Below are 20,638 nucleotides of genomic sequence, written 5' to 3'. Positions count from 1 at the left end.
AGGTTGGGGCTGAGCTCTGCTGGGTCAAACATAGCCCCAGGCACCTTTGGGTATGGTGGTCTTCAAAAGTAGCACACAACTTGAGGTATCTATGACACAGGGGTGGGCAGAGTGTCAGAGTTCCCACCACAGTCAATGTGGACATGAATCAGTCTTACAAACACAGTCTGCTGGTGCAGTCTAAGGAACCTCGTAGTATCTCACCTGCCCACACAAGGTGAGACATGAATCTTTTAGGAGACTATGGCCTTCTAGAGAAACATCTGAAGATAAGCTGTTCTGGGGCATCTAAAATGGGTGGGTTTAGGGTAATCAAACTAGCCAAACTGTCTCATGAAACAGCCTCTCTGGCCATCCTGGCTGAGAAGACAATGCTGAGTGATCCCAGAGTGGTTTGAGATTTGCTGGCAGAAAGTCAAGGGAGGGGGCAGGCTGTAGTTTGTGCTTTCTTTCAGAATGACTTGAGCAAAGTCAATGGCCAGAATAGTGCAAGAATCCACTGACTCCAGAAGAGTAACAATCTTGACTGCCCAGCTCACTGCAATGGTGAAAGAAGTCCCCATAGCGCAAACAAAGCCTGGGATAGCTGTCAGCTTCACTCTTTGAAGACTTGAGGAGGAGGCAGGATCAAATCTGGACTAAAGGAAATCTGGAATTGTCCTATTAAGTGATAAATAGAGAATGAGGGTGAGGCTGGAGAGAAGGACCTGCAGAATAATGATGTTGTTTAGGAGGTTTACTAATAATTGTGTTGACTGGGCAAAAGGAATAGCTGGGGAAAGGTGCACAGAGGAGACTAGAAACATGATAGAGAGATGGAACAGAGGGAGAGCAGGCAAGTGTTTAAAGTGGGCTTGTAACAAAGATGGGGACAATCTTTTTAGCAGATTCTGTTGTGATAGCACAAGGGAGGATGGTTTTAAACTCAAAGAGGGAGATTCAAGCTAGATATAAGGAGGAAATTGTCTACAATAAGAACAGTAAAACATTGGCCCAGATTGCCCAGAGAGGTGACAGATGCACCATCTCTGGAAACATTCCAAGTCAGGTCGGATGAGTTTTGAGCAGCCTGATCTAGTTGAAGATGTATCTCTTCACTGCAAGGGGGCTGGACTAGATGACCTTTAAAGATCTCTTCCAGTCCAAACCACTCTATGATTCTATGAAATCAGGCCTGAACTCTGAAAGGATTTTTGGCTGATGACTTATGGTACCTGTGTTATAATGGCACCATTGTCAGGATCACAGGAAGCAGGACAGATCTTAACCTTGAAAATAGCAAGTACATCTTTACCAACTGCCTCCTGCTTTAAGCATTTCTCAGTGAGCATGCCTTAGTTACCATGAACACCCTTCCAGCATGTCTAGGGCCATATTCAGCAAATAAGGTGACAAAGAAAACAAGGGGAAATGCAAAAGAGGACAATCCAGCCTCCACAGTTGCAGTTTAATATGAATAATTAGGTGGGTCACTTTCCTAGGCAGCAAGAAAGGTTTTTTTCAATTGTATTTGGTTAAGAATCAAAAAGTGTGGCTGTTAAAGTCAAGCCCTAAGCCAGTGTCCTTGCATGAAATTTTTCTGAAAGAAAAGGCTGGGTAGAATCTGTTTTTTCCCCAGATGCCACTGAAAAGAATGCCTCTTACTGTGCTACACCCAGCTCCATGCCACCCATCAGTTCCCAAAGTACTCACTCATTTAAACTGATGGACTGCCAGGCTCATTCTAATGTTTCCAAGGGGGAGGTCTCCACCATGAATTTATTTTGGGCTGGTAATTTTGAGCCCATCCAAACCACCTGAATCTGTGAAACCAAACCCAGACAGCCAGAATTAGTAGCTCCATCTGAAAGTTCAGCTTAGAGACCTTGAAAATTTTGGGGAGCTGTGAAGAACCTTTTCTGAATCTTTTCATATTCTCAGACCTTAGAAAGATTCAGAAATATTGCACAGATTTATAGAATTTTGTAATGGGAGGATGATGGATGACCAGAAAATGTAGAAGTCCAAAACACAAGGACCTAACCATGCATTTTTATGATGTTCTGAAGGTCCACTGCCTTTTTTTCCCCCCAAGCTTTGAGCCCAACCCTTCATCTCCAATCTCTTTATGAAGTGCAAAGCACTCATTCTCCACCCTACAGCTCCAGAGGGAACGTACTTCTAATTCTGCTGGCATTTCCTCCAACAGCTCCCAAAGCTCAAACAGATCATTGCAATATTCACTCATGAAATATTCCAACTGTCTGGTGCAATCATAAGGAGCTCTTGGAAAGTCTTTTTCTGAGCCATTAGCATGGAAGTAATCTCAAGTGACTGGGTATATATTGCAGCTAATGGTAGGTCTGGAGCACATATATTCTGGCGAGGAGCCAGGACAGTATCTGTGCTGGTGAAGGAGGAGAAATACCATGGGTACTCACACTTGCACAGGCAGACACACATACCCAGCACAGAGCTTCCTATAGCCTCTACTTATTTACTAGCTCTTGCATTTATATTGCCACTCAGTGAAATTAAAGGACTTACAGACTCACTGAGCCACAAAACCTTCTGTAAGAGTGACAAGCTGAAGCATTAGGCTGTTATGAGTAGAGGGCATAAATTGTGATGTGGTGTTAAGCTCTTAAAGAGAGGTCTTAAAGAGAAAGCTGAGGCTTCTTGGCAGCGTTTGTTTCCTTGTCCTGGCAAGGACTGGCAGTTCTCATTCCATGTTTTTGCAGTGTGCCCAGAGAAGGCCAACACAGTGGTGAAGGATCTAGAGCATAGACCTTGAGGAGTGATTGAGGGAACTAGGGTTTTTCAGCCAGGAGTAAAGGAGGCTGAGGGGAAACCTTCTTGCTGTCTACAAATCCCTGAAAGGAGGCTGGAGTCATTTGGGGGTCAGTCTCTTCTCTCAAGTAACAAGTGATAGGACAAGAGGAAATAGCCTCAAATTGTGCCAGGGGAAGTTTAGGTTGGACATGAGGAACAATTTCTCCCCCAAAAGGATTGTCAAGCCCTGGAACAGACTGTCCAGCAAAGTGATGGAGTCCACATACCTGAAGGTATGTGTAACAGAGGGAGGGACATGGTTTAGTGGTGGATTTGGTGCTGCTAGGTTAAGAGTTGGCCTTGACGATCATAGAGGCATGTTCCAAACAGAACAATTCTGTAGTTCTATAGGAACAGGCTTCTTTTTTCCCTCTGTGAAAACAGCCCAGTAACACATTCTTTCTGTACAAATCTATGTCAGTGTGATGAGCTGGGGGTAAAATATCTCCCATGTGCTCCTTGGAGAAACCCAAACCTTCCTATTTTAAATAAAGTAAAAAAAAAGAAAAAAAAAAAAAAAGAAGAAAAAAGTAGGTTTTGAAGCTGACTTTTACAACTCAAAAATCTCATAGGTAGGGGTTCAGAGGTGTTGTGCTGGCTTAACTCCAGAAAGTTTCCTGTTGACGTTTCTTCAGTCTGTTGTGGTTTAACCCAAGCCATCAACTCAGCCCTACAGAGCTGCTTGCTCACTGTCCCCACATAGTGGGATAGGAGAGGGAGTCAGAAGAGTAAAAGTCATGGATTAAGATAAAAACTGTTTAATAGATGAAGCAAACGCTGCAAACACAAAAAAAACCAAATCAAAGCATTTGCTCACCAATTCCCATCACAGGCAGGTGTTAAGCTGTCTCCAGGAAAGTCAGGGTCTCTCATGTAGCAATAATTTGGCAAGACAAATGCCATCACTAAGCATCCCTCCTTTTATTCTTTCTCTCTCATCTTTATATGCTGAGCATGATACCATATGGTTTGGAACATCCTTTTGGTCAGTTGGGGTCAGCTGTCTGAGCTGTGCCCCCTCCCAGCTTCTTGTGCGCCCTCAGTCTGCTCACTGGTGGGGTAAAGAGCTGAAAAAGTCTCAGCACTGTGTAAGCACCTCTCAGCAATAACAAAAACATCCCTGTGTTACCCTCATTATTCTCAGCCCAAATCCAAAACACAGCACTCTACCAACTACTAGGAAGAAAATTAACTCTCTCCTAGCCAGAACCAGGACAGAGTCATAGCAACAAAAAAAAAATCCATTGCTTTAGAAGGAGGATGAAGATATTTCATCTGATTTTTTGGTGATGTCTGCAGTGTAACATTTGTCTCAAACTCATGTCTACTACTAAAGAAAAGAACTTTTCTAGCAAGATGTTCATTGCCACCATTACACCTCTTTTAATTCAGGATAATGAGATTAATTGTAGGAATAAAACTGTCATCTTTTGACCTGCTATGAGATGTGGCACCTATGCTAGCAACTGCTGTCAGGCATAGGTGAGCCCTAATTATCCATAGACCTACCTTACTAGACACCTGCTTTACTAGAACAGGGGGGGAAGTATTTTATGGCAAGTTTAATAGCATGAAACAAACCCAAAATATTCCAGGGGGGACCTCAGGTCTCTTCCAAAGTGTGCCTAATACATAAGGAAATAAACTAAACTATGGGAAATTTATTTGAGCTTTCCTTTTTCATTTTGAGTACGTATTAGATTGCATTTGGTATGGAGATGTATTCCAGCCTTCCAGCACCATTCATGTAGTGTTTTATCAGGAGAGGATTAACTGGCATCAGAAAAATAAGTATTTCATGCAGAAAACTTTGCTTCAATAGGTATTTATTAATGACGCAGAATAAACATATTTTTGGAATTGCCATTTTTGGAAAATAGCTCAAGTTTTCAGTGTTGAGTCTCCAACTGAGACAATCACTATTAGTTTCCCCTGGAGTAGAAATTTCATTTTCATTCTCAATTTTGAAGATACCTTTCTCATTTCCTGGAAGATAACCACAAATGCCTCTCTCTTTCTTTATCTTTTTATCCATTTTCTACTTGTCTATCAATCTCCTCAACATAAACCCTTCACAGGTCAAATCTCCAGCCAAGCCAAATAATCATTTCACTTGTCAGGTTTGTGAATGTTGTGCTATTTTCCTTTTAGGACTTAAGTATCTTGTTGACTTTTAGAGTAGAAACGAGCCTGCCATGGTTCTGATTTTGTTGGCACAAGCCAGCCAAAAGCCTTGTGCTATTGCTCATCTCTTCTCCCAAGTAGCAAGCAACAGAAAAAGAAGTGGCCTCAAATTGCACCAGGGGAGGTTTAGGTTGGATATTAGGAAAAATTGTTTTCCCAAAAGGGTTGTCAAGCCCTGGAACAGACTGTCCAGGGAAGTGCTGTAGTCATCATCCCTGGAGGGATTTAAAAGACTTGTAGTTGTGGTGCTGAGGGGCATGGTTTAGTGGTGACCTAGCATGTTGTGTTAACAGTTGGACTTGATGGTCTGAAAGATCTCTTCCAACCAAAATGAGTCTGTGATTTCACTATTCTAAGAGGTATTTGCCTGGTTTGGGGGACCTGAAACTACTCTGCTGCAGGAATCTTGTGCTGCAAAGTTTGTGTCAATGTTCCACAACCGTACAGGTCAAAGTACTTGTTTATGATTATCTGTGCTATTTGTCTGTTAAACTTCCTGGATTCTCTGTAGAGTCAGAGCAGACACACTCATTCAGGAGGTGGTTCATGGGACCTAAAATAAAATATCCCCCAAATAAAATATCCCATAAAAGTGCCAGGATCTCAGTTCTTTTATTAAAGATGGACCTTCTGAAAATTGACTTCTGGGTGGAAATTAGTCTAACCCTGCTGACAGACTTGGTGCTGGGAAGTGATCAAGAGCAGCCTTCTCATGCCAGTTCCTTGACCTTCCCTGCCAGTCCAACTGCTACACGAGGCTCTAGCTGCCAGCCCTAGATTCCCAGTTGGCAGAGCCATCGCCCAGCTAGTACAGACCTCAGACAAGGAATTCCCACTTCCTTACTACAGAGAGAGCATTGCCAATGGTGCCAGATGGCAGCCATGGCATCCTGAATGGACAGCAGGGAATACCCTTTGAAAGCAAGGTTTGAAGCCCATTCCAACCAAGCAGTTGTGTGGCAAAGCATTTGGGCACAGCAAATAATTGGAAGGACAGAACTGAGATAATCCAGGGCCAGCCCCATGACTTTTGTGTCATTTCAATGTTGAGGAGACAACTTCAATGCTAATTTCCATCTGGTGATGGATGTGATGCAAAATGCTTTCCTTTGTGCACAACCCATTTGCATGGATCAGACATAATTGCACAGAGATGGCCAACTCTGGGTGTAGGGTGAAGTTCTGCAATGGGAACAAGAGGTGAACTTTGGAATCTGGGTGGTGCTTTGGCTGCTACCCAATACAGCCACTGAAGGGCAAGACAAAGTGATCCTTTCCCTTCTGAGGTGTGGTGAATGTCCAGACTGGGATGCAAACATTATGCCACCAGTGGCTGGGAGAGCCACTCATTTCCTGCTGGGATTCAAGGATGTCCCAGCCCACAAATAGGCTGTCTATGCTCCCATGCCTGCCCTTCTCCCAGCTTTAGCTATCCCATGAGAGCAGCTAGAGCTTTTTCAGAAATACATTCTGGCACATAGCTGCTGTCTCAGTCACCATCCACCTACTCTGTACCTCTTTTGACATGCTGTTTTTCTTGTATCTCAGCTGTTATTTTGTTTTCAGGTGAATATTTTCAACTGAATTTGTTATGGATGACCAATACCTACCTTCAGAACAGATCAAAAACTGCATGTGCTTTGGGCTGGCAGTTTAGGATTTAAAGTGACTGGCTGAAGCCATTTCTGTCATTTTCTTGTCCTTTCTCCCATTTCTTTTCACCATGTCCCTCTCCTTTCTGTGGCTCAGGTCTATAAAGTGCAGAGCTCAGCTACACCACCAGAAACCTCTGCTTCTACCTAAAATAACCCTTCTATTTGGCTCTGGATGTTTTGCACATAGATGAGAACAAATGAGCTGTGGGCATAGAATTTTGTATACTCTAAGGTTGGGGCATGTGTGAGATGTTTGAGGTGCTGGACTAAGTGACCTACCTAGAGCAGGCTTGTTTCCTCAGTTGTCTAGCATTCGTAATTAGGAATGTCTCTAGTGGTCACAAAGACACCTGATACTGCCTCTTCTTTCACCTGAGAGGATGCTGATGCCTTTACATAGGTAGTTTGATTATTGTCCTTCTTGGTTTGTTTATCCAGATTAATCCAGTGACGGGTCCTCGTGAAGGTGGGACCAAAGTGACCATCCGTGGGGAGAATCTGGGGCTGGAGTTCAGAGATATTGCATCTCACGTCAAAGTGGCTGGAGTGGAGTGCAAACCACTGGTGGAAGGGTACATCCCAGCAGAGCAGTAAGTTGAGTGTGTGGCAGACAGTGGGCTACAGCACATCTGATAACAGTCATTGCTTCCTGTAGGTCTTCTAAGAAGTCTACTCCACCCAGCCTTGGAAATGAGGAATGGAAGATGCTATTCCTCGCTTACAGCCCAGGAGATAATAATCCCTTTATTGCCACGTTTGGATTGTGTATTTAGAGAATCCTCATGGTATACGTCCTGAGGTTATGTTCTGTTTTTCATATAAGAGCCGCCACAAGGATGTTCAGTTCCATTACAGAGAGTCAGCAGTCCCAGGAAGGGGCTTATCAGGTTCAGGAGTGTTCATTAAGCCTTGCATCTGCAAAGCTGTCTATCATGCAAGGCTGGAGGACAGAAAGACCCCTAGGGTCAAACCTTAGCTCAGCTATGGTGAAGCTAATTGAAGCTTTGTTCATTTACACTTGCTAAGCATTTGTCCCACCAAGTGCCAACAGCCGAAAGCCACCACTCTAAAAAATAACTCCATTCACAGTTTGGCTTCTGGAGGCCCTCAAGACAAGATGGGCATAGACCTGCTGGCACTGGGCCAGAGGAAGGCCTCAAAGATGATCAAAAGGCTGGAGCACCTCTCCTGCAAAAACAGGCTGAGCAAGTTGGGTTTGTTCAGCCTGGACAGCAGAATGCTGCAGGGAGACTTTATGGCAGCATTTCAGCATCTGAAAGGGACCTACAGAGATTGTGGGGAGGGAGTGTTTAGAAGGGTTTGTAGCAACAGAGAGACAAGGGGCAATGGTTTGAAACTGGAGCAGGGTAGATTTAGGCTGGACATAAAGAGGTGAAATACTGGAACTACTGGAACAGCTTGCCTGGAGAGGTTGCAGAGGCTCCATCCTTAGAGGCATTCAAGGTCAAACTTGATGGGTCTCTGAGCAACCTGACCTGGTTGGAGATGTCCCTGTTCACTGAAGGGGGGTTGGATGGAAAGAGTTTTAATGGTCCTTTCCAACCCAATATATTGTATGATTATATGATTGGAAAGCAGAGGACAGGTTAAATCTACACTCCATTCCCCAGCAGTGTGGGCAGTTTGCTCCAGTCCCATCTTACCAAGAGCACAAAACCATCCCTTAAACTTGTCTTCTGGTTCATATTTTCTCCACAGGATAGTATGTGAGATGGGGGAGGCCAAGCCCAGCCAGCATGCTGGATTTGTGGAAATTTGTGTGACTGAGTGCAAGCCAGAGTTCATGGCCAGATCTTCACAGCTCTACTACTTTATGGTAAGCTTCTGCAAGATTCCTCCTTGACCCTGGTGGTTGTTGGGCCTCAGTTCCTTTTGCTGCATCTATCCATCATCCTTGACCATATTAAGCCTCTGAGCTCTTCACTGATGCTCTGAGTTCACCAATCTGTTCCTTCCATTTCCTTTCAAACTCGTTATAAGCAAAAATAGCTCACCTAATTTATGTTTTAGCACTCTAATAATAGTCCAAATGATTAGTCCAGTTACATGCAGACATGGTCCAAATTAGTACAGAAAACCCTCATTAATAGTTAAAAATGCTATAAGGAAAGAAAAAAAAAGGCAAAGGAATAAAAGAATTCTCTAAAAAAGTAAAAAGCTTCCCTAGTATCTTACTTTTCCCGGGTGTGGTGTTCACCCTACCAGCAAACCTCCAGGCCCTACAACTGAAGATACCAGTGCCCTCCAGAAGAAGCATGTGAGTTACCACCAGTTATTACTGCTCTGAGGTATTCATCAGGAGGAGTGTGATGCTCATGGCTGTGTTTTTCCCCTCCTCACTTTTCCATGGCCCAAAGAGTATCTTTATCCTGTCTTTTCTCATCACCTGCTCCATCCTCCCTGCTCTCCAACACCAGTGGCAGAGCTGCCCAGTGTCTTCTGCTAGCAAGGGGAAAAATTTCCACTTACTGGGCCACAAGCAGTCACTGTATCAGTGGCAGGTGTTTCTGCAAGATTGTAGAATTCAAGGCATGTTTGCATTAGCTGGTCTTAGAGGTATCCAGGAGAAGCAGTATTGCATCCCAGCAGCACTGGAACAGGAGGGACCAGTTCACCAGCCAGGGTGAAAGTGAGCTGTAGAGTATGACTGGGATTCACTGCAAGTGGGAATTGTTTTGCTCCATGGTGAAATGATAGACACCAGTTAAGTCTGGACTTCAGTTAGCTTTTAAGGGTGGGTGGTTTGGAGAGAGGACTTAGCCGTACGGAATTTGGAGATGAATTCATAAGCTCTTAGGGTTAGCGAGTGTTGGGATCACACACACAACTTCTACTCAATGTGTGGTGATGGCACTTAGCAGCCACACCCCTCTGATTTTTCTTGCTGAGGCTGGCCAGTTGCCTTGCTATGCTGTCTCTCTGGGACAGCAGCTTTTAAAGGCACCAAAGGGCCTCTGGGACTAATTCCTCACTACTACTGGTGTTGTGGTGAAAGTGCCATGGAAGAGAGGAGCAGAGACAAACATGTTGTACACTCAACTTACTTTTTACTCCTTTCTGAGGCTACTCCTCGTCCAAAAGACCTCCTTATTCCTCTGAGACCCCTTGCTGTGGACATGCAAGCATTTTCTGGCCTTGATCTGTGCAGATCTGTGAAGGTCTGAGATAAGAGGGTTTCTTTGTTCCCATCAAAAGCTCCTGCAAGGGATGGGTCTTCTGAAATGATTCACATGCCCAAGCATTTTCTTATTGCAAAGGGAGCTGATAATTAATACAAATATGTTAGATTTCCCCCTCAAGCTAGGGAAATTTCTTTGTTCTCTGTATTTTCTGATGTCGCTCAGGTGCTACGGCAGTGGGCACAGAGAAAAGCCTTGAGAGACAACCCCCACTAGGCAGCCAGAAGGGCTCTTTCCAGGACATTACACTTCAACACGTCACCTTTGCTACTCTTGAATTACTGTCCAATTTTGATCATCCGTGTCCATCTGTGACAGCTTTTCCCACCGCTTGCCAGCTTTCTAGCTGCCAGCTATCCCAGCCGTGCATGAGCATGAAGGGTTTTCTCTGCTGAATACCTAGATACCTTTGTGCTAGACAGAGAAAAAAACAACACAGACATTCTCCAGCCTGCCCACCACACACCCTTCTCCCTGTCCCTTGCTTTCATAGCAGGAGATATGTTCGTTGGCACAGCTTGGCTTCATCTGATACTTCTGCCAGGAGCGTTGAGATGTTATTGCAGGCATCACAACGTGCTTTGGTATCCTGCAGTGGTGGGTGCAGCTTTTAAGGGAAGGAAGATGTTTGAAAACTAAGGAAGGGCATCACATGGTAGATAAAAGTTGCTTTCTGATGTGCAGTAAATCCTCTGGAAAACAGCTTTTCAAAAGGTGTGAAGCAGAACAGGGTCAAATTGGGCCAATAAGTTTAATCTTCCCCTCTTCTGCAAGAATTGGAAGAGATGTTATTTTGAACTCAAACAAGTATTTAATTTCAGTGTTTTAAAACAGGTTTAGAGGTGCCAGTTCTTCTCCATATTTTGCATCAGAACTTTTAAACTCATCTGTGATCAAAACTGTAAATTACATTGGAGAGTACAATAAGCCAAAAGGGAAACAATGCATTGGGTTGCAGGCTGAAATTAAATTTATGATGATCTAAATGAAAATAATTTCTTCTCACCTTTTTTTTTAAGTTATTAGTTTTGTTGCTATGATTATTGTCATGGATTTTCAATCAGATCTTTCAGATGTTGAAGCATGTTTGCCTTTATTCTGGCTTTGAATGAAAATATTGTGACTAGTGAAAGTAATGTCAGTGACTCTGATTGCATCTCTTTGGGTCTGCTCCTAATATCCTTGTCCCAGGAGAGAGCATTTGCAACAGGTCTCCCTTCCATCTGTTCCCTGCTGCTGCTACTGTTGAACCTGTAGAAAGTAAACCCAGGTGCACAATTTGTGCAGGAGTCACATCTTGCTCTGCCCTTGTCCTCAGGAGGAATAAAGTGGCAGCCAAGGTCTTGACATGCACCCTAAGGTCAGTTTAAACATAGGTCTGATGGCAGCTTCTCTGTGGGCTGCCTGTGTGGAGGACGTACCAGAGGAAAGTAAAGGGTTGGGGAGCAAAGGATATTAGGCAAACTCCTAGAAAGCTACAGATGTTCTGCCATCTTTCCTTCATTGCCACTGTCCACTTCTGCCTACTAGAGATCCACTGGAGCCCCTTGCATTTCCATCACCTTTCAGCAGCAAGGTAATAATAAGTATTCTGGAGGCTGGGGTTTCTTGCAAACATGCTGTGCAATATTTATGAAGGCCATGGTGAATAATTGATGGTTTATCACAACTTTGAGAGCTTAGCCACAAAACCTGCACAAGGCACAGCAATGCTTTGCCAATGAGATTTGTTGATGTAGTTCTGGTCTGCAAGGATTCTCAAAAGGGCATGGCTGGTTTATCCACCCCTGAGGAGAAGGCAGAAAACCTACCCAGGGGTGGGACAAGGGCTTTGGGTCTTTAACTCAAATGTTCCTCTGTGGTTTGTAAAGCAGATGCTATTGCAGGCTGTGTGCACCAAACTGACCATGCTCAACACATTTTCTCCCATTTGGGAGGTCCTCTTCCAGCAGCGGCAGCAGCATGGTCAGAAGTAATTTACATCGGTGAGGGTGGGCATCAGTAAGAGATTAAAGAGGATTCACGAACGGAGCTTTAGGTGGTACCCTAGAAATAGAGGAACAGTGCCTACTGAAAGGCATATTTTGCATCTGCATTTTGGGATAATGTCTACATTGGGATAATGCCCAATAACAGCTGTTAGAGAACTGACAGGGGTTAGGGCTGCCACAAAATGAGCAGCAGACACTCTCTGTTAATCCCTCTCCCTTCCCAAAGGGAAGAGAAAGGAAATAAGGGGAATAGGCTGATGGATTAGAAAGGAAATTAAACCAGCTTGAATGAAAATGACAATAAAATGAAATAGATACAAATAGATACAAACTGATTTCAAACCCAACTACCCTGATGACAATTACATCACCATCATGACTAATGCAGGGGGCAGGCACTGAGAAAATCCCAGACTGAGCTCAGAAGCAAATTCAGGAGTTGGATTCTGGAATTAGATTCAGGAACACACAGATCAGGATCAAAGGCAGAATGGATAGAGCCTTCCTTAAACGCCGACCATTGCAGAAGAGGCTTGACCCTGGTGGTCCTTCAGCTTTATACTGAAGATGACATCCATGGGATGAAACACCTTGTTGGTCAGTTTGGGGTCACCTGTCCTCTATGCTTCTCCCCACAGGTGCCATCTCTTACTTATGGCACCCCAACATGGGACACTAGATGTCTAAGTGCCCTTGATGCACACAGGAGCAAGCCTAAGCAAGAGTCTTTCTGCAGCCCAACCCTTGGCAGTGACTCTCCACATCAGCATTGTCATTTGCTAGAAGCAGCCACTGTGTGTGCAAACCTGCCCTGAACTTCAGCAAGTTCAGTTCCTGAGAAGAACCTGAAGTCAAATCACTAACCAGAATTAGTTCTGCTCTAGCACAAACCAGGACAAGAATGTTCCCAGAGAAGTACAAAATCAGTTTCCAAACCGTCATGTCAAAACCAGCCAAGTCTAAACACAAAAAGTGTCCAACTCTGACAAAAGATATATCTACCCTATGTCTGATTTTCATGTTCAGCCCTTTCTCCAAGTGGCAGCTGCATTTTGAACAAAAACAATGTGGAAACCTTGCTGTTGTTTTTCAAAGTGATTAGCCAGAGGGGGACAGGGACAGGGAGGGCTCTGAGTGTGCTTTGGCGGGGGGAAGAGGGAGCTGTGGTGTGTGTCAGGTGGCTTTGTAAACATGGATTAATGGTCTCCAAAGCTCAATAAGGTGCCTGCATGATGTACCTGCTCGTTCAGAGGAGCTGAGGAGAGCTTCAAGCATTTGTGTCATTATTCTTAAAGAGAGGGGGGAAAATAATCTTCATTTAAATGCATATAGTAGCTTTTCACTTGGGACTGAATGGAAAGTTTTTCTATTAAAATGCAAATGAAAGAATAAACTGTAACTCCAAATTTCTCCCTGAAAAATGAATGTCTCCTCTCTGCATTGTGGTAACAGGTGATCTGTGCCTTCAGAGTGCAAGTGTTTCATCTTGATTTTGGGAAGAAGGGAGAGCAGGAGGATAAGAAAAAGAGGCTTGAGATTTGGAGCCCCTAAATTGTGCCCCTTTTTTGGATATATTATCACATCTCCGTGTCATGCTTGCCAAAGAGGCTTATCAGTGAAAAGAGGGGAAAAAGTGTTCATCTGGGCAGTGCTCCTTTTGTCACAGTGTTATTCCAGGGTACATCTCAACATGAGCACCACCTTGCTGTATCAGTGTGGGGCACTCATGGAGTACTAGACTGTCACAACACCCAAGACTGATAAGAAAAAGGGAAAGATTTCAGGTCCAGTGGTCATGTGGCAAGTCTCAGATGCTCTGCTGAACCACAGCTCTCCTCCTTCTGCAGGAGAAAGCCTGTGAGCACAGGGGAAGTTCTTAGTCATCTCTCTGGAACTATAGAGCAAGTTCTCTGCTCTCCTCAGATCAATGTGTTTGGAATAATCTTTTTGAGACCCAAACACTTTCATTGCTTGTGATCTCCGTATTTTGGAGATGGAGAGCCCTCATAAACATCCAATCAGCCAGCTCAAGACCCAGTTTATCTTGTAGAATTAGTGTTGCATGATGGCAAAAAGACACCTGAGCTGTGTGAAACCAGCAGTGGAGAACATGGCTGCAGCTCCTGCAAGCCTGGAACTGACTTTGCAAGCACAAAGTATTTCTGAGAAGGTACAAGGAAAAGCTTGACTTTTCAGGGGTGAGGAGAACAGACTGGGATTAGGTCTAGACTCGTCTCAGAGCGTCTATGGTAGGACTGGTATAATTCTAGGTTCCTCTATGTCTGTTGTAGGACTGGTATCATACTAGGCTCCTCAATGTCTATAGTAGGACCTGTGTCATCATATTTTCCTCTATTGGTCATCTTCATAATTCCAGCTAACATATGATTAACCCCTGAGGAGGCGAGAGAGGGAAGATAGCTGTGCTTCTCTGCAGTGTTTTCAACATGACCTTTTGCCTTCACAGACTCTGACACTCTCTGATCTCAAGCCGAAGCGGGGACCAGTGTCAGGTGGCACCCAGGTGACAATTACAGGCAACAACCTCAATGCAGGCAGCAATGTCATTGTGACCTTTGGGAGACAACCCTGTCTCTTCTACAGGTACAGATGAATCCTTCCTGGTGAACATTCCCAAGTCTCAAAGATGTGAGCAATTATAGTCAAGTGACTTCTGCAGCCCAGACACTATTCCTCAAGTGCTCTTTTGCCTGTGTCTCCTCAGCAGTGGGACTTTTGCATTCCATACTGTGCACAACCTTACTGTTCATGTTTTGTGGTGGGAGAATAGGATTTATTTCACTGTTTTGTTTGGTATTTGATGTGATTTTGTCCATGGCTCCTTGTCAAATTTTACTACAATTCTTCATGGTCCTGTGCATTTCTACTTGCTCTGGGAGAATGTCATTTAAAAGATTCATTTTCATGTCCCTGCTTTAGCAGAGATGACAAAGAAAATCTGACAACATCAGTTCTAAGCATTAAAATACCTCCCTTTTATCCCTGTATTGCTAAGAAATGGAAGATTTTCAGCATTTTAGCTCTGGCTTGGCTCCTGTTCAATTGTAGTTCAGAGAGGCTTAATGTCAGTGTTACCTGCTGAATGTTCCCTGATCCCTGTGAGAATGAGCCTGAATCCTGTTCCCAGGGGCTCCCACAGCTCAAAACTACCCAGTGCAACACATTTGGCTGCCAGTATTGACAGAGACTGAAGATGAATTTGGCATATTTTTTCTAGCATGCCCTTGGCAGAAACTGGGCTCATTCACAGGAGACCTGGGACTGCTGACTTGGGACAATTCACTTCCTTCTCCTGGCTGTGGGGATCCTCTTTAGCTGCCTGCCGTGACTGTGGTGTGATTTAACATCTGTAGTTCAGGAGGGTGAAGTCATAGATTATGATTTAAAATGCCAAGTGGGAACCACAGCTTCTTGGAGATGATGATTGAAGATATTAGGTAGTTTAGGAGGGACTGAACATGGTCTGTCAGGGGAATTTGGAGAGCATCCGGAGGGTGCTGTCAGTGGAGGTGACTACAAAGGAAGGATGCACCCTGCTTTATCCTTTCTACAGTATAGAGGTGAGTTGCTGGAGTGTGTCCAGAGAAGGGCAATGAAGATGGTGAAGAATCTAGAGGACAGTTCTTAAGAGGAAAAACTGATGGAACTGGGGTTGCTTAGTCTGGAGAAGAGGAGGCTGAGAGGAGACCTCATTGCACTCTACAACTTCCTGAAAGGAGGTTTAGTGAGGTGGGGGTCAATCTCTTCTCCCTAGTGTCAAGTGATAGCAAAATAGGAAATGGCCTAGCATTGAACCAGGGGAAGTTTGGATTGGATGTTAGGATTTATTTTTTTTTACTTATCTATTTTTTAACTGAGAGAATGGTCAGGCCTTGGAATACATTGCCCAGGGAGGTGGTGGAGTCATCATCCATGGTGGTGTTTAAAAAGAAAGCATAGACAAGGCTCTTTGAGACATGGTTTAAAGGCCATGGTGGTGTTAGGTCAATGACTGGATTCAATGACCTTAGAGGTCTTTTTGAACCAAAACAATTCTGTGGTTCTATAAGATGAGGCTGCATCACAAATCACAAGACTGGGAAGACTGATGGGTTTTGGAGCCTGGATTTTTGTCTCTTTAAGGAAGGTAAAAGCCACTGCAAAAGTTAGACCTGGTTTTGAGCCTTGTCCAAAAGGAAAGGTTTATGCAGAATCCTCTTTGAGTATAATCATTAAACGCTTTCCACTGTATTATCACCTTCCATGCCAAGGTCCCAGGCATGCCGCAAACTGCACTTAAACAGAGCTCGCAGTCCCCATGTAAAGTAAATTTTATTACCCCAGGCGGGAAAGCTGAGGTGCAAACACCCCTTTTTATGAGCTGCTGCTGCTGCATATGTCTGCAGGCAGGAAGGAAACAAGCATTTAATTACACAGAAATAGTTCTGGAGAGAGGTCTGGTTTGGACTTCCCTTGGAGTTCAGTTTTCACTGAGAGAACTAGGAAACAGTGGCTCTGGTGGTTTTATTGGAACTAGTGAAAGGGCAATGTCCCTTCCTCAGACAAATGTATTGCACCATTCACAACTTATTCATGTAGCAGTTGAGCTTCAGGTCACAGGACGTAAGACTAAGTACCTGGGTTCTTTTTGGTGCCATTTGTTTTGCTGATGGTAGCACCTTGTTTATATTTACTTGCTTCTGCTCTCAGGAGATCCACCAAGCACATTGTCTGTAACACCACTGCCTCAGATGAAGGCTTTGAGAAGGTGAAGGTCTCTGTGAGAGTGGACAAGGCCAAGATACATCAGGAGTTGCAGTATGAATATGTAGAGGATCCAACCATCCTGAGGATTGAGCCAGAGTGGAGCATTTTCAGGTAAGCATCATGTGGACACCACTTACCACCTCCTATGGTTTTCTGATGCAGCACTGGCATGTTCAATTGGTCCATGATACAAAAAAAAAACCAAAACCAAAAACCACAAACAAGTGGTTTCTGAACAATATGTTCACTAGCTACTTCCTAGAGCCCAAGACCATGAGATGTCACTGAGTTGCCTCCTGGAAAGACAAATGACCAGCAGTGCTTTGTGCAGTCATTTAACACATTGGATGCACAATGTGTGCCTGTCCTGGCACAAAATTTCCACAGAGTCTAGTGAGGGATGAGTTCGAGCTGAGGTCTTTCTTCAGACAAACTCTGTGTAGTCCAAACCTAGAGGATCATGTACCCTGCCTTCACTAGCAAAGTGAAGCTTCCTGGCTTAATGCTGCAAAATCCAGCTGAAAATGCTCTCCAGAAGCTTGCCTTAGGGACTTCATGTTTTAATTGCAAAGATAGGTGCAGGAGGGCTTCAGTCTAGTGTTGAAGCTTTGTCCCTCTTTGCCCTCAGCCCAGGGTTTATCTCCAATATCAAGATTATCCCTGCCTGAATAGTACTACAGGCCACTGAGGCTGGATAAGCTACACAGCTTTGTCCCTAAAAGCTGCAGTTCCTAGTGCTTCTTTTCGTGACTGTGTTTCAGGTCCCACTGGGCTGAGGCCACAGGTTTGTATGGCAGTAGAGCCTGTCACTGGCCACTTAAACCCAGGCATATAACTGTGCTTATAGAAGTGAATCTTGGGTTTGAAAGCAGCAGTTTCTACCTTTCCCAAAGCCTTTGTGGACTTGCTGGCTTAGGACTAAGCATTGCTTGTTTGACTATCACACCTGAAAGCCTCAGGGCTGTCTCTTGAGATGAAACACAAATGGAGCACTGATCTTTGCCCTATCAAACAGTCTTCCTCCTCGTTAGGCATCCCTTTTTCTCTTCACCCCATTGATGATGCTTTGGTGAATTCAGAAGGTTCACATGAAGGTGTCTGACAGGTGCTCTGGTTGTGGAAGACATCAAAGCAACACCCAAATGCTCTCCAAAGCCTGCAGAAGTGATCTCAGAAATAGAGAAACTGGTCATTAAATGAACTGGTATTTCCTTGAAAAGATACAAAATAAGACATCTTCATCTCCCCTTGTTCATCCACAGCAGCTCTCTGCTTCCCTGTCAAACTGGACTCACTGGAGTATCTGGGGATTAGGAGCAGGGCTTGTAAATCCCCCCAGTTCAGCTCCCATCCGGAAGAGGTTTTCACAAATCAATTAGTGCCTTTAATTACCGTGAGGGAATTTACCGATTTAGCTGGATTGAATCTTTACACACTGGGCTCGAAGCTTTAGTGTCTGGATTTTCCATTTGGGGTTTTTATTTGCAGTCAAAGTTATCAGGGAAATGAGAAATCACTTCAATCCCTTCCTTACTGAAGGGAATTCAGTGCCAGTTAAAAGGTGCAGTACTGACAGAATAGGAGAGCGAATTCCTCTATTATGCCCAGGGAAGCTGCAACACAGGGACCTTCTTCCACCTCACCTCAGGTCTGGCTGGGAGATGAGAGAAGTTCTCCAGAGGCTGTTTGTTCCTTGACTTCTATGCTCCTCCATTCTAAGAAGGCTTAGGCAGCCTGTTCCAATGCCTGACTCCTCCTTCAAGAAAGAAAATGTTTTCTAGTATCCAATCTAAATCTCCCCTGGTGTAACTTGAAGCTATGTCCTCTAGTTCTATTACCTGATCCTAGGGAGAGGAGACCAGAGTCCACCTCACGACAACCTGCTTTCAGGGACATGTAGAGAGTAATGAGGTCTCCCCTCAGCCTCCTTCTTTCCTCTTTCTATGCTAAAGCTGACAGCCAGAGACAAAGCAGCAGCCAAGGAGATGCTTCAGCTGTATTGACAAAGCTTTGCCTGACACAAGGGTGCAGATACTCTACATCTCATTGCTTACTGCCTTGGATCTCCCATCCCAGCATCGCAGCATAAAGGAAATTAAGGGATGCTTATTTAATGGGTGCCAACACAGCTGCTAGGTTGGATGACTGGGACTCTGTCTCATGATTCAGGTACAATGTCTACCCTTTGCTTTCTTCAGTGCATCTGAAATCAGAAAGAATCCACCTGAGCTTTAGCAAGTGCCTAATTTTAAGCAGGCCTACTCACTCTTCCTCAGAATCACAGAATGGTTTGGGTTTGAAAGAGCCTTTAAAGCCCGTCTAGTCCAACCTCCCTGCAGTCAGCAGGGACATCTTCAACTTGTGTACTTTTCAATCACTCCAAACGTGCATAACCTTGTGGGAAGGTGCAGAGAGAGAAGATGCGATATCCAGGATTACCACTGTGGTTCAGGGTGTTGAGGACAAATTTAAGCACTATAACTGTTAGTTGTAGAACTCTGCCCAGCAGATCATAATGAAGGCAAACATGTTTAGGTGGCCAAGAAGACAAACATCATCCTGGCCTGTATCAGGAAGAGTGTGACCAGGGAAGTCATTGTCCCCTTGTATTCAGCACTGGTGAAGCCACACCTTGAGTACTGGGTTCAGTTTCGGGCACCTTGCAACAGGAAAGACATTGAGATGCTGCAGTGTGTCCAAAGAAGGTCAGTGGAGCTGGTGAGGGGTCTAGAGAGCAGGTCTTATGATTGTTGGCTGAGGGAACTGAGGTTGTTTTAGCTGGAGAAAGATAGGTTGAGGAGAGGCTTTCTTGCTCTTTACAGCTAAAAAGAGGTTGGATCCAGGTGGGGGTGGATCTGTTCTCTCAAGTAACAAGTGATAAGACATGGGGAAATGGCATCAAGTTGCACCAGAGGAGGTTTAATTTGGATATTAGAAGAAACTGGAAGGGTTCTCAAACATTGGAATAGGCTCTTCAGGGAGCTGGTTGCATCCCCATCCCTGGAGGTGCAGAGATGTGGTGCTGAGGGACATGGTTTAGCCCTAGACTTGATAGAATGAGATAATGGGTGGAGCTGATGATCTTTTTCAACAGAAACAATTCTGTGATTTTATTGCATGATTAGAGTAAGGGCTCCACACAGAGCTGTATCCAAATGCAGCCAACTCCAGTCCTGAGAATCAGGCAAGATATAAGTTAGTCAGGACACGTAAACCTGGAGATAGACTGAGGAGGCTGTTCCTCAGTATATTTGTTATGTGGTGTGATTCATTACAGCAAATCCACTCTGCTTCTCTGATTCATCACTCCTGGCTGTAGGGCTAAGCTGTTTTGAGGGATAGATTGCTACTAAACCAGCTTTGCAAAATTAGTGAATGAATGCACCCAGCCTAGCTTAAAACCTTCTCAAGTGCCATTTTCCAAGACAATAAAGAAAAGATTACTGCTGATTTACTCCCATAGCCAAAGAAAACTGCAAAACCCAGAGTCACACTGCGCTGGCAGGTAACTAGAATTTCATGAGGCTCCATTAATACTTTTGTTTTGGCTTTGATTTGAGTTATGTCCAGCAATTATCTGAGTCTGCAAACAGAAAATTACACTCAGGGGGGTTGGAACAATAAGGAGTTAAATTAAGAAAGCTCATGGTCTTGGCACCTCTGCTATTTTGCTGGGCAGCAGCATGTCTCCAGGCTCTGATCCCACCTGGTCAAAAAGTGGCCATGAGCCAGCATTTAACCACAGACACAAGAGACAATGGCTGGTGGTGTTCATGCAAAGGCAAGTGACAGTTTTATTTGCTGGATTTGCAAGCCAGAGAGGGTTTGGGACTGATTTTGTGTCTTTAGCAAACAGAATTGCTTTGACTTTTTTAGGCAAAAGGCTTTTCTGATGAAAAGCTGTGGCCGTGCCTAATAACTGTGATCTGACCCTTCAAGCTTGGTTTCCAAACCAAACAGAGAATTTTTGACACGTGGGTTTCAAGCTGTGTGCACAGGCTTGGTTGATTAAATAGCAGGATTTCTGTGT

At 44.3% G+C, this 20,638-nt stretch overlaps 1 protein-coding gene across 2 annotated transcripts in view; it reads left to right on the top strand.

The window, feature by feature from the left end:
- The window catches only part of PLXNA4 (plexin A4), a 538,983-nt gene that overhangs the window by 446,100 nt on the left and 72,245 nt on the right, over positions 1 to 20,638 (top strand). The window contains exons 13-16 of one of the 2 annotated variants that reach the window (XM_054177999.1): positions 7,089 to 7,240; positions 8,370 to 8,487; positions 14,309 to 14,445; positions 16,552 to 16,719. In XM_054177999.1, coding sequence (XP_054033974.1) covers positions 7,089 to 7,240; positions 8,370 to 8,487; positions 14,309 to 14,445; positions 16,552 to 16,719 — 575 coding nt within the window. The remainder of the gene's footprint in view (positions 1 to 7,088; positions 7,241 to 8,369; positions 8,488 to 14,308; positions 14,446 to 16,551; positions 16,720 to 20,638) is intronic. The other variant, XM_054178000.1, reaches the window with a different exon arrangement.

Source organism: Dryobates pubescens, chromosome Z (assembly GCF_014839835.1).
Source record: "Dryobates pubescens isolate bDryPub1 chromosome Z, bDryPub1.pri, whole genome shotgun sequence".
In the NCBI taxonomy this organism is placed as follows: domain Eukaryota; kingdom Metazoa; phylum Chordata; class Aves; order Piciformes; family Picidae; genus Dryobates; species Dryobates pubescens.
This window is presented reverse-complemented; position numbering and strand designations above follow the sequence as displayed.